Here is a 13,073-nt window from a genome sequence, read left to right as displayed (position 1 = left end):
CCCTGAACTTGAACTCCACATTGTCAGCAACAACTTTGAAGAATGTGATCTCTTGGAAGTCTTTCTTCGAAAACTCTTGAACTTCGCCTCCAATTATCTATCAAGAGTCCATCTTTCGATTCTCCGTCGAAGCTACGGGTCCTCAGCACCAAATGGCTTATGATCGCCGATGACTGGACTATTTTAGGTTGCCCCACGAACTGCCCAAAACAGAATTGGGCAAATAGGACTTGGATCTCGGCGTTGCGGTCACGTAACAACGCTAGGAAAGTGTCCAACCCCTCATGAAAGTTGAACCCGAAACCTTTTACGTTTCCTTCGGATACACACATTTTCCACCTCTAAAAATATAATTCAAGGACATAGTAAGTGAAACAATGACAAATAAGTCAATTGAATGAGTATATATGTCAATTACATAACCTATGTGGCACTAATTGATTGATTTTGTAACACAACAGTCACGAACTCGTTGATTTCGTGACCGATGTGTCACGAACTCGTGGATTCCGTGACACATCGGTCACGAAGTGGGTGAGTCCATGACCGGAGTGTCACAAGATCAATGAGTTCGTTACCTATGTGTCATGAAATCAACCACTTCGTGACCAAAATCCACTATCTCAATCTCCACATCCACGAATTTAAAGCAAATAAATGTAAAAAATATCCAATCAACAAACTTATCATTCCCAATTTTTGTTTTTCTTTCTCAATATATTCATAATCATGAGTTCGAGACATGTTCATCATCAAATTCTTAAAGCTTGAAAGAAGAATCAAATATTAAAAACACTAACAAACAGAGATCATGCAATTCGTCCATCTAACAGAACACACCGAATAAAATCCTAAAAATAAACCTAATCTCCACATGCACAAATAATTTCTTTCTCTTTTTCCACCAAATGGGTTTGTGACACCTACTTTTTTCGGAAATCGGGGTTGATGTTGTCTCCAAGGCTGGTTTTCCTTTATCTATGTTTCTCAAATCAAGCTTGACCACGAACGCGGCATCATCGGAGTCCGCCGCAACGCTTATAGTATCTGCCTTCTTTTTTTGTCGGATCAAACACAAAACAACTCAAGGCAAACCAATCATCATTAGATCAAAATAATCAAGCTTCGTTTCAAAATATCAATTCAGAACAAAGAAAAACCAAGCCCTAACTTTCACATTCCTAAAATCGAGTAGAAGGAATATGAAGCAAGAAAATGAAATGTGATACCTACCCTTTTGGCAATCGGGGTTGGCTTCTTTCTTTCTCTCCGCTCGAGAAGACGACTGAGCTCTACTTTCTTTCTCTTCATAGACGACTGGCATTTTGGATCACTTTTCAAAGCCGACCTAGGGCTTCGTCGGACAACCTTTGACGTAGAAGCTTCAGCGTTGCTCGGTTCGGATTTCGACTCCCTCGTCATTGTAATGCTTAGTTTTAGGGTTTTTTAGCGAAGTTGAGAGAAAGAGAGTGCGAGATTTTAGCGACCGAGAGGGAGTGACAGAGAATTTGGGTTTCTAGTTTTTTTTTGCCGAGCGAAGAGAGATATTTGAGTTTCTAGTTTCTGGTTTTTTTTTTGCCGGGAGAAGAGAGAATGAAGATGAAGAGAAGGATGGCGTACGTGAGAAGATGTATGTTGAGAGAAAGAGAGTGAGGGATTTCAGCAATCGAGGGAGAGAGAGAGAGAGAGAGAGAGAATGAAGAGACAGTTGTGTGGGAAGTTTTGAAAAACAACGTTGATGATAGGGTTAGTGTTTTTTTTTTTTTTTTTAAATTATATTTGAGGGGTATATTTATCTTTGCTCATTAGGCTGAGTACTATTTGTGTCGAATTTGGGGCTTGAGCTATATTCGATAAATGACATCTATTTAGTATTATTAATGTCAATCTCCCTCGTTAATTAGCTCGGTATAGATAGCTATTTAGCGAATATATGTGTTAGTAATTTTTTGTATTACTTTTACTGTGGAGCTATTTATCTTTTTATTTTTATTTTGAAGGTGGGTTGCTTATTAATTAGTGAGCTCAGCACTTTGTCATGCAGTATTAGTATGAATACATCGTATTCAGTAATAGAGGAAATATATTCAGTTATGTTCTTTCTTTTTATTTCCCACATGTTTTTATTACTGTTCAAGGTATTAAATGATTGACTTATAATTTTTGTATGTATGTGTGTATACAGTAAATTTTATATATATATATACATATATATTATTCACGAGTACTAAGTTAACTTATCTAAAAAAAATTCAAACTCCTACAGAGAATCACGATATAAAATCCGAGTACATGTTTCACTCATAATTTGAACTTTGGCATGATATATATAGACACAAACATTATGACTATTGTCTGTTTCTAGCACATCAACGAGAGTGGCTATTTTGCATAAGTTTCAGTGGCCATGCATGGAAATTAGTATCTGTATATATTTTGTCTTCTTCCTCCTCTCCTTTATTTAGTTTTTTTTTTCTTTAAAAAAAACAAAAACAAAACTAAGTTATCTAAGCTAATATAATATCATCGAGCAAGTGTTATGATCAGTAGGCTGATGATTCGATCGATATCTTAATAATTAACATATATATAGATTTGTTTTATAATATATATAAGAAAATCCCATCAACCAAACCACTTAAAATGTTGAATTTGTAATCTAATTAGCCTTTTAAACATGTTTAAAGTTTAATCACATTTAATAACGTAACTCCATTAATTATATAATATTTTACATAATTGTCCTTTCATACGTTAATTTTGATAAATATACGCCATTTTGATAAATGACTAATTTATCAAAATAAATTAAAATGTTGACTAATTCCTTAAAATCAATTTTGAAATTGACTAAATAGTTACGACAATTTCACGGATTAAGCTACTTGAAATATTGAATTTGCTATCTAACCAACATTTTAAACATGTTTAAAATCTAACCACATTTGATAACGTGACCTCATTTATCATATAGCGTTTTACATTATTGTTTCTAACATTTTTATACGTTAAATTGTTAATTTTTAATAAATGATCACTCGTTAATTTGTTCCAATGATCACTCGACGGTATACTTAATGTAGATGTCTGATTCTTTAAAAATCTTAAATAAAAATATAATGGTTAATATATCATTGTTACATTATCAATATATAGTTTATGTATAAGCGTTCTCAGCCGAGGAGACCATGAACCATTCATTATCAATCAGTTGGCAAAAGATATCTTTGTATAAATCCAAAAAGGCCAGTTCATATATTTCGTTGATAGTGAAGGTTGACCTCAGCTATACATGCATAATTGGAAAAAATTAAATAATAGTACAAAGAAAAACACTCATGTCAACAATACCGAAGTCAACTACTTGCTTAGATTTACACCACTAATGTCATCACATCGATGCAGCTCTTTTGTCACTCTATCTCATTAAATATTATCTCTAAAAATGAAGTATCACCGTTTTTAAAAATCAAATACTCTAAAAAAAATTGCATAATTCGTGATTTAGATCTAATAATCAAGTATCAATACAAATATTTTGATGAGACGGTTATTTTTACATAGGTGAAAATCTATTTATGATACATGCATGATGTATTTTATATTAATCAAGATCAATAAAAAAAACCAATACGTACAAACTTATAATAATTAAAATTAGACATTTATTTCATTTTTAAAACTTGTTTACTTTCTTAAGGATGTGACTTTCACCTACTTAAACTTAGTGCAAAGACTCCAAATGTTTGATATTTTACTAAGACGGCAGCAAAAAGATTGAATTAAATATGAGTCCTAGATTGATTTGTTAAATGTACATGCAGAAAATCAAATAAATAAACATTGCAAAAGTCAACTGTGTGTAAATAAACGTGTATATAGATAAGTGGACCCGCCGAGCAAGGAAATTATTATATAAACGTCTCTATAACAAAGAATAAAAAAGAAAAAAAAAATAAAAATCATGTACTGACAGGTCAACGACTTTCTAGCAAGATGGTTTCGGTGGGACATCCCGTTGACCTTCGATGCCATCTATTATTTATCATATATATGTTATACCTTATATAACCACGAAATATTTATATATATATATATATATATATTATAAAAAAAATAAGACCACAGAAGAAATTAAGAAGAAGAACCAGTTCGTACAAATTCGTGCAATACTTTAATTTCTGATCCCCACAAAGGGAAATAGAATCTACGAAGTGATGAAAATGCCTACGGCTTCGAGCTAAGAAACAAAATACAAATAATAAAAATGCCGTTATTATTTGTGAATTTGGATTTTATTAAGAAGTTGGTATAAGATTGACGTATTAAAATGAATTTTATTATGCTATTATACTACCCATCGAAACTTGTGTAGAATCATACACCGAAAATTCAATCACAGTATGATAAAAGGGTAATTTAGCAAAATAGTCAACTTAAACGTTGGTAAATATTAGATAAATAGTCAATTTTATATATTTACAAATATAAATATTAAGTAAATAGTTACTGTTATATTAAGTCATGTCATCATTTATAGCTATTTACCTAATATTTACTAAATTTTAACTATTTAGCAGTATCAAACGTTTAAATTTGCTATTTTTTTTTAATTTTTTGTTATTAGTATATTACTATATGTGTGTGTGTCTGATTTTATAACAAACACGCATTTCGGTATCCCTTCTTCATATTTAGAATTTGTTGCACAAGAGTCATCAATTCAGATTTAAATTTATACTTTCAAGCTTCGTCTATATTTAGTAAAAGAACTTAGTTTTAATATATATATATATATATATATATATATATATGTGTGTATTTTTTTTTTAAATGTCAGGTCTAAATACCTCTGTATATTTACATACGGTCAACATTTTATAAGCCCTTGTATGTCATTTACGTATAAATATATTATTTACCGTATCAAATTTTTTTTTTTTTTGACAAAAGGCTCCTTAAGAGAATATATTTATAAAAGCCAAAAGCTTATATTACAAAAATAACGTAAATTAAATTCAAAAACTTTTACATGAAAAAGATGAAAAATGTGAATCACGAACAATCATAAATAAAACAAAATAACATGTAGGTTACCCGTCTATGCAGGTAACTATTGAATATATTAGTTATATATTATATAATGGTAGTTTAGTCTTTTAGCATTAATTACTTTATCTATATATTTTTTGTTATTGTATTGTTTTGATTAATCAATTGAAAATGAAACCATAATAGTATTCAGACACTTTTTGTTTCTTTCAACCTCTTTCTCTTTTACAAAATTATCATGGTATCAGAGCCTTCAAAATTTCGCATTTGTTAACCGTTGGATCGTCACAAAATTTCTACAAAATATTCATAACTCATATTCGTCCATTCTGAACGGTGGATATGGTATTCTGAGTATTCTAAGTTTTTCTGTCGAGTGAAGAGATGAGTTCCAAATTTACTTTTGCAATAGCCCTGACCAACAACGCCAAAATTGAGTTTGCGTCTTCGTCAACCGTTGGATCGTCACAAACTTTAACATCATATTTGTGACAGTCAAAGGTAGACCATAGACTTTCAATGGTGGGTTAGAGTTTTGAGTCATTTATGTCTGTCTATTGAGCACGAACATAACTGCGAATATTTTATGGGTAATGGGTATTTGATTGTTTGCATTGAGTATTTGCAATGAATTTTTGGTTAGTTTGCAATGGTTAAATTTTTGTGTATTTTAAGTGTTTTGAAGCGGGTATTTGAGTTGTTTGTTTTGTGATTTGAAGTTGGTTATTTGGGGGTGTGATTGAAGAGTTTAATTTGTTTTTTGAAAGAGTTGTTTCTCTCTTGACCCTCTTTGTTTCGATTTTCTGTGGGTTTTCTTTTTTGACCCCGGATTTGTTTCGATTTGCCATAGGTCGTTTCTCTATTGACCCCGATTTGTTTTTATTTTCGTGGGCTTTCTGTCTTGACCATAATTTGTTTCGATTTATCGTGGGTCGTTTCTCTCTTGACCTCGATTTGTTTCGATTTGCCGTGAGTTTTCTCTCTTGACCCATATTTATTTCGATTTGTCGTGGGTCGTTTCACTCTTGACCCCGATTTGTTTCAATTTTTCGTGGGTTTTCTCTCTTGACTCCAATTTGTTCCGATTTGCAGTGGATGGGGGTATTGGTTGAGAATTTCACTTTGGTTGGTTGTTTGGGTATTTTGTTTGAGAATTTCATTTTGATTGGTTGTTTGGGTATTTTGTTTAAGAATTTCACTTTGGTTGGTTGTTTGGGTATTTTGTTTGAGAATTTCACTTTGGTTGGTATTTTATTTGGGGTTTTAGAATTGGTTGTTTGGATGCTTTTTAGGGATTTTGAGTTCGTGTTCGAGAATTTGTAAACTTCAAGATGGTTAAAAAGATCAAAGATTTATATTCTCTTCACTCGATCGGTGTGCACTTGGATGGTATAAATTATCAAAGTCTGGAATCGTGCAGTTTCGACAACTCTTCTATCGCAACCTCGCGCCATGCCTTCCTCATCTCCATGAAGACTCGGTGCACTTTCTGCTTATGCTTTCGTTTTTTGTATAACAAACTCTCGATGTAGCATCGTTACTTTGCGGGGGGATTACGAATATATTAGATATATATATTATATAAAGGGTAGTTAGTCTTTTAGCGTTAATTAGTTTATCTATATATTCTGCATTATTCTAATTAAGCGAGTCCCAATGTAACCCTAACAGTATTCAGACTCTTTTTCGTTTCTCTGAATTAAGTTGGATAGTCTCACATTGATTGTGTGTGTGTGTGTGAACAGACATGTGTTTATATATCGGTTGGACCCCTCTACTTGACACCAATTGATTTTAAGATGGAATTCAATATTAACTAGTTATTGTCAGATTACTATACGAATCACGAGCAAAAACGTCGGTATTTACCTGTTGCAGATTGCGGTTTTAAGGTTTTTTCCCGACTGAGATACACGGCCAGAGAAAATCATACCGTAGATCTGAGATTCAGCTAACCACTCTGATTAAAGATCAAGCGGAACAAAATCAAATCTAATAAGTCTAGATAAACATAATAAAAAAAACAAAAGCAAAACATGAAAAAAAATATTAAAAAAGATACCTTGTATTAGGTTGAGAGTCTTCTATTGATCGAGACCATTAGAGTCTCCGTCTCTCAGAAGAAGCGATGACACCGAAGATTAAAAGCTCAAGTATTGAAGTTTAGGGAGAGAGCGACTAGGGTTTTTCCTCTTATATTAGTATCAATATTTTATATAGTATCAAACGGTTTAATTTATGGCTAGTAGCTATATTCATTAATTAGTGGGACCCTTGTGTAGAAGGGCCATATTATCTTTTTTCTTAAATTAATTATATCAATACATAATAAAATTGCCGCATTAGTTTAATTTTCTCTCTCAGAAGATTTATGTTTCATTTCATTACATTTTATTAGAAAATTTGATATGAAATTTTTCATAAGAAAAAACGATCTAAATTTTTGAAAGTTCATTTTTCCTTGATATAATTTTCAACTTATTAAATAATCATTTTAAAAACCACATATAACAATAATAAATTAACAAATGAAATTTTCAAAATAAAGATTCAAACATAGACTAAAACACTATTTGTATTGATAACATAATAAACGTTGGATTGAGGAATCCATAAAGAATAGTCGTTGATATAAAAGTGATAAAAAGTCACATATTATGATCAAATCAAGGAGATATACTACTTGAGTTTAAGAATATAGAAAGTCATATATAATTTGTTGAAGATCGACTTAATATTACATTTTACTAAACAATATATATCAGTGAATTAACAACCAATAGCACGTGTACATATATAACTAATCAATGCTTCTTTCTAATTATAAGAGAGATATACAAGTTATCTCTTCAATTTTTTTTATAACAAATTCTTCAAGTATATAATAAATCACATGGTTGTACTCGCGTGAATGAAGCTGAATATCTGCTGAACTGAGATCGCAATATCTTCTGCAGTAAACCTCGACTCACTTGTAATCTACACACACACATCAAAACAATAATCACAACTAATAACCATCTACATTATGTATTTTAGCTTATACTTGATTGAATATTCTCAACAAAGTCGTCTTCAATTAAATAACGTTAACAATATTATCGACTTATAATATATATATATATATATATATATATATATATATATATATATATATATATTTTACCGTTCAATATACATAGAGATATTATCTTTACGACCATTTAAATTATTTTAGAAATTATACAAAACTATTTTAATAGATTTATAAAATAGCTTGTAAAGTGTCAATTTTTTTTTCTGACATTGCATTTCATTTTTATTTATAAGTAATTTATCACTTTCAAATAATTTAACCGAAAAATAAAAAAAATAAATTCAAAAAAACCTTTAAAATTTGCGTATTTTTCTAAAGTTATACTATATAGATATATTCAAATTACATATATACATTGACCTTCAGTTTAAGGATTAGCTCAAGTTTCATTATTTACTCTTAGTTTAATGGGAGAGTTAATTAATATATTGAAACAAATTCTTGTTAAGAAAATAGCTTGTAAAGAATCAATTTTTTTTTCTTCTGACATTGCATTTAATTTTTATCACTATAATATTATTCAATAAAAATAAAAAAAATAAATTAGAAAAACCTTTAAAATTTGCACATTTTCCTAAAAACTTGACATTAATTTAGACCAAACTATAGTATTAATTATAAAGTTATATAGTATATAAATATATACTTAGGTTAAGTATATATATATACCTTGACATTGAAGGAATAGAGAACGGTGTGCTCAATGGTGGTGATGTTGGTGTGAAGGATGTTGAACTGAAGATCCTCGAGCGCAGCGATGGCCTTAAGAAGCTGCCCGGGTCTGCGGCGAGACAAGATCTTTATCACCGCGTCGAACCCGGCCACCCTCACCTCCACGTCAGCCACGCAGGACTTGCTCTCCGCCGTCTCTTCGCGGAAGCTCGCCGACGATGACGTCATGCAGTCGTCCTCGCCGGCGCCGGGGAAGAACGGCGGCGGCGGAGGGGCGGCGCCGCCGGAGGTGGAGGGGTCTCCGGGAGGGAGCTGGTCGCTGCCGAGGAGTCTGCGGCGCTTTTGGGACTCCAGGCATTGGAGGAGCTGTTCGAGCTCCCTCACGAACTCTATAGCTCCGCCGATTATGGATGCTTGATCTCCCTATATAAATATATGTGTATACATTACTTATATTGAAATTCAAGGATCAAAGAGGATCGATTTGAAAAATGAATATCGTAATAACGAGGATCTGAAACATTTATTTTATTTTCAGTGTAGCTATAGGAGAGAGCAATATTATATATTAATCAAATTTTTAATAATTATAAATATATATATATATATATATATATATATATATATATTGTATATAAATTGAAGGATTAGAGCGGAAAAAAAATAGAGAAAAAAAAAACTATAATTTTTTGAAAACTAAAAATTATAATGATGATCAGCAATGGTTTGTTTTTAATATTTTGGTAATAAGTTCATGGGGAGGAGCGTTAAAATAATAATAATAATTTGTAGCAAACTTGGACTGATGTATGCATAAAAAAATGTAGAAATATTATTTACTATTATTTTGTGTAGACAAGCTAAGTACCATTAAACCCTAATTACATTAGTAATAAAAGTAGTACATACGTATATAGATATAGATATAGAATAAGGTACCCTTTGGACATAAGAGCCAGGCATGAGAGATCTGAGAACTCTGAGATGTTCGTTCATTTGCTTCCTTCTGTTTCTCTCCACAGCGATATGAGTCATTCTCTGACTCTCCACTTCCTCGCTCGTCTTCAGACTCCTCGGCCTCTTTCTCTTCTTGTTGTTGCTGTTTGTGTTGTTGTTGATGGGCTCAGAGCCACCACTAGGGTTTGCAATAACACTACCACTCTCATTGTTATTATTATTATTATTATTACTCCTCTGAAGATCTTCCCCAAGAAACTGTAGATGCACAGAGCTCATGTCGTCATCGCGATCCTCTTCTTCTCGATCATTATATTCTTCTTCTTCGGCTTCTTCTTCTTGGCGCTCTTTGAAAACCTCTTTGGCCTTTGCGCTCGCGGACGGTCTCATGAAGAGCCTCTCTTCGTTGTTGCTCGGCTGAGGATTGTTGTTGTTGTCGTCTTCGTCGTCGTTCAGAACCGGGAACTTGAGGAAGTAAACCGGGTCGTTGTCGTCGTCGTTGTTGTTGCCTTCCAAATCGCCGTCCTCGTGGGAGATTAGGGTTTGGTTCAGGGCTAGCTTGGGACCGAAGTCGGCGAAGTTCATGACGTCGGCGAAGCTCAATTGTAACGGTTGTTGGTGTTGTTGTGGCTGCTGCTGGGGAAGATTGTTGAGCAAGTAATTATTGCTGTGATGATCCGTGGCATAATCGAGCGCGGCGTAATTCGGGGCCTGATAATCGAAATCAGTAACATAATAGCTAGGTTTGTGAAAGCAGTTATTGGGTATCATGGTGATAAAATTGAAGAGAGATTATGGTAAAATCAATAAATAAAACAAAATATATATATAGTGTGAACATGTAGATGAAGATGTATGTAATGTGTATATGTGTATATATAGATAAGAGTATATATATATATATATATATATATATACCGAGTAGTTATCTTCTTGCTTCTCCATGGTTTGAAATGTATGTGCGTGTTAGGAATTGTATGGTAAGTTTTTGTTTCATGCAATACAGACAAAAACTGAGTTCGACCACCCTTTGTCTGGGACCTTCCGGTTGCACTGTCTCCTGAAATATTAATAAAAAGAAAGAAAAAATAAATGATATGGTAAAAGCTTACTTGAATTATATTTATGTTGTATATATGGAAAAAAAAAAAAAAAAAAAAAAAAGCATATAGCCAAAATGATATTGTATATGTATGATGACGTACGTTGATTCAAAGTAAAAAGAAACGAATAGAAAAAGAAATATATACGGAGCCAAATCTTGATGGATGTACTGGAAAAGTTGAAGTTGGAGTGTAATGTTATGTATATATATATACACACATATAATATATATATACACACACACATATATATATATATATATATATATGAGAGAGAGAGAGAGAGAGAGAGAGAGAGAGAGAGAGGAGCCAAATGGATTAAATTTAGAGTTTCACCGCCTCACTTTTCACCACTTTTTATTAATGCAGGTCACAAGCCAACAACGCTCTTTTGTTCATCTCACATGACTCTTATTATAAGGTTGATTTTGATCATTTGAACTTTCAACTATTTGAAGATTAGGAACTCCATGAATAGACCAATATCTTCTAATCTCTTGTGTACTTTCTCAATTTGATTTTTTCCCATCACCTTTCTGATGAAATCACGTGAGAGTTCTTGCCGCCACCATCAACCATTAATATACACCGTTGTAAATAAAATTTAATTAAAGAGGTATATAAAGTATAAATAGTTATTTTTAGAAATATTTAATTAAGAAACACTTTAATTGACCAAAAACACGAAGGTGATAATTTTTGTAGCTAAAAAATTTGTTTCATGAAAATTTAATTTACTTATAGAATTGACTTATTAGTTTTTAGTGGATTATTGGAAAATATTATTGAAATTGTGGTAGATATGACAATTTCTCAAACTATAATTGATATATCTAGCAAGAAAAAGGACAAAGGATTAGAAAGGAAATATTGACTGCGTTTGGTTCAGATTAAAAAACCTTGTTTTTTGTTTTTAGAAAAAACTAAACTGCTTATCTAGTGTTTGGCAAAACTGTTTTTACAAAAAACTTCAAAAGCGATTTCAGATTTTGTACATGAGATGGAAAAGCTAGGATTCTTAGCTTTTAAAAAAAGTGTTTGTAAGTTTGGTATATAAATTAGGGCATTGTAGCAAAATAGCCACTTTGAAACTATAGATTTTGTTTTTAGCCTATGTTTCATAACTTTTAGGGAAATAGCCAACGTGCTTAGGTGTCAATAATTAATAGACTAATTTGCCCTTTTACTTAATCAAATGGAAATAATGAATATATTTATATTAAATAATAGGCAATAATAATATAAAATAACAGAAAATTTAAAAATAGTTATACGTGGCACGCTAATCTAGAACGGCTCACCAAGATTAGCGTTACTATTGAGAACCTGTCAACACAGATAATAAACGTAAATTACTGGAAATTATCCCATTCTTGAATGGAAATAACTGTAAATAAATCATCTGTAACAACACAGTCTGTACTATTTTTTTAAAAACCAGATCTGAGATCTGGGTTAAAAAAAACCCAGATCTGGTTTCGAAATAAATGGAAATAATATACTACAGAAGCTTAATTGTAAGGTGCGCCTCCCCTCGGGGAAGGCCGGGCCCAGGCTGCCCGGGCCTCCATCGCCGCCGCTCGCCTGCCAAACAGTCCCGGCGTCGCCGCCCAGGGCCGACACGACCATCTCAGCACCCGGCTCGACCTGCGCGACTCCACCCAGGCCACGCGCGCCCCCATCCCAGCGCCCGGCCCGACCTGCGCGACTCCACCCAGGCCGCGCGCGCCCCCAGAGCCGCCTGGGTCTCCTCTGGCGATGCTTCCGGCGTAGACAGCGCCGACGAGGGCCGGCGCACCTTCGCCCGGGCCCGCCTCGCCGAGCACGCCTCTACGCCGGTCGACTCGGCTCTCCCCGGCGCTCCTAGGCCGACGCCACCCGGTGCCGATCTCGCCGGGCGCAGCCACGCTCGGGTTGAAAAGAGAGAGAGAGAGAGAGAGAGAGAGAGAGAGAGAGAACGCCCAGAGTTTTTTTTGTGGAGTGGCTGGAGAGAGAGAGAGAGTGTGAGAGAGAGAGATATTGAACGTGGATACTAATTCAAAAGCACAATAACTGCCTAACAATTAACGCACAAAAAAAGGAAAAAAAAAATATGCTAATTAAAAAACTGAGGACAAAAAAGTAAAACATAATTTGCCACCTATTACGTTTGGCTATTTCCCTAAAAAAAACTCCAAACATAGGCTAGATCCCAAACCTAACGTTTTAGGTGG

General features: G+C 33.3%; 1 protein-coding gene across 2 annotated transcripts; it reads right to left on the bottom strand.

Moving 5' to 3' along the window:
- Positions 1-7,767: 7,767 nt before the first annotated feature.
- On the bottom strand, positions 7,768-10,811 carry FMA (basic helix-loop-helix (bHLH) DNA-binding superfamily protein). 2 transcript variants are annotated; one of them, XM_089617168.1, is made up of 4 exons: positions 10,676-10,811; positions 9,740-10,468; positions 8,798-9,223; positions 7,768-8,031 (listed from the first exon to the last, which is right to left on the bottom strand). In XM_089617168.1, exons 1-4 carry the CDS (start codon positions 10,700-10,702, stop codon positions 7,942-7,944), a joined length of 1,272 nt encoding a protein of 423 aa, XP_089473294.1. In that variant the 5' UTR covers positions 10,703-10,811; the 3' UTR covers positions 7,768-7,941. The 2 variants fall into 2 exon arrangements, with proteins under 2 accessions (XP_089473294.1, XP_089473293.1); XM_089617167.1 differs by lacking the exon at positions 10,676-10,811 and having other exon boundaries at positions 9,740-10,542.
- Positions 10,812-13,073: the final 2,262 nt, after the last annotated feature.

This window comes from Urtica dioica, chromosome 6, assembly GCF_054948205.1.
Source record: "Urtica dioica subsp. dioica isolate 48M chromosome 6, U.dioica_male_clone48M_v1_H2, whole genome shotgun sequence".
Lineage (NCBI taxonomy): Eukaryota > Viridiplantae > Streptophyta > Magnoliopsida > Rosales > Urticaceae > Urtica > Urtica dioica.
This window is presented reverse-complemented; position numbering and strand designations above follow the sequence as displayed.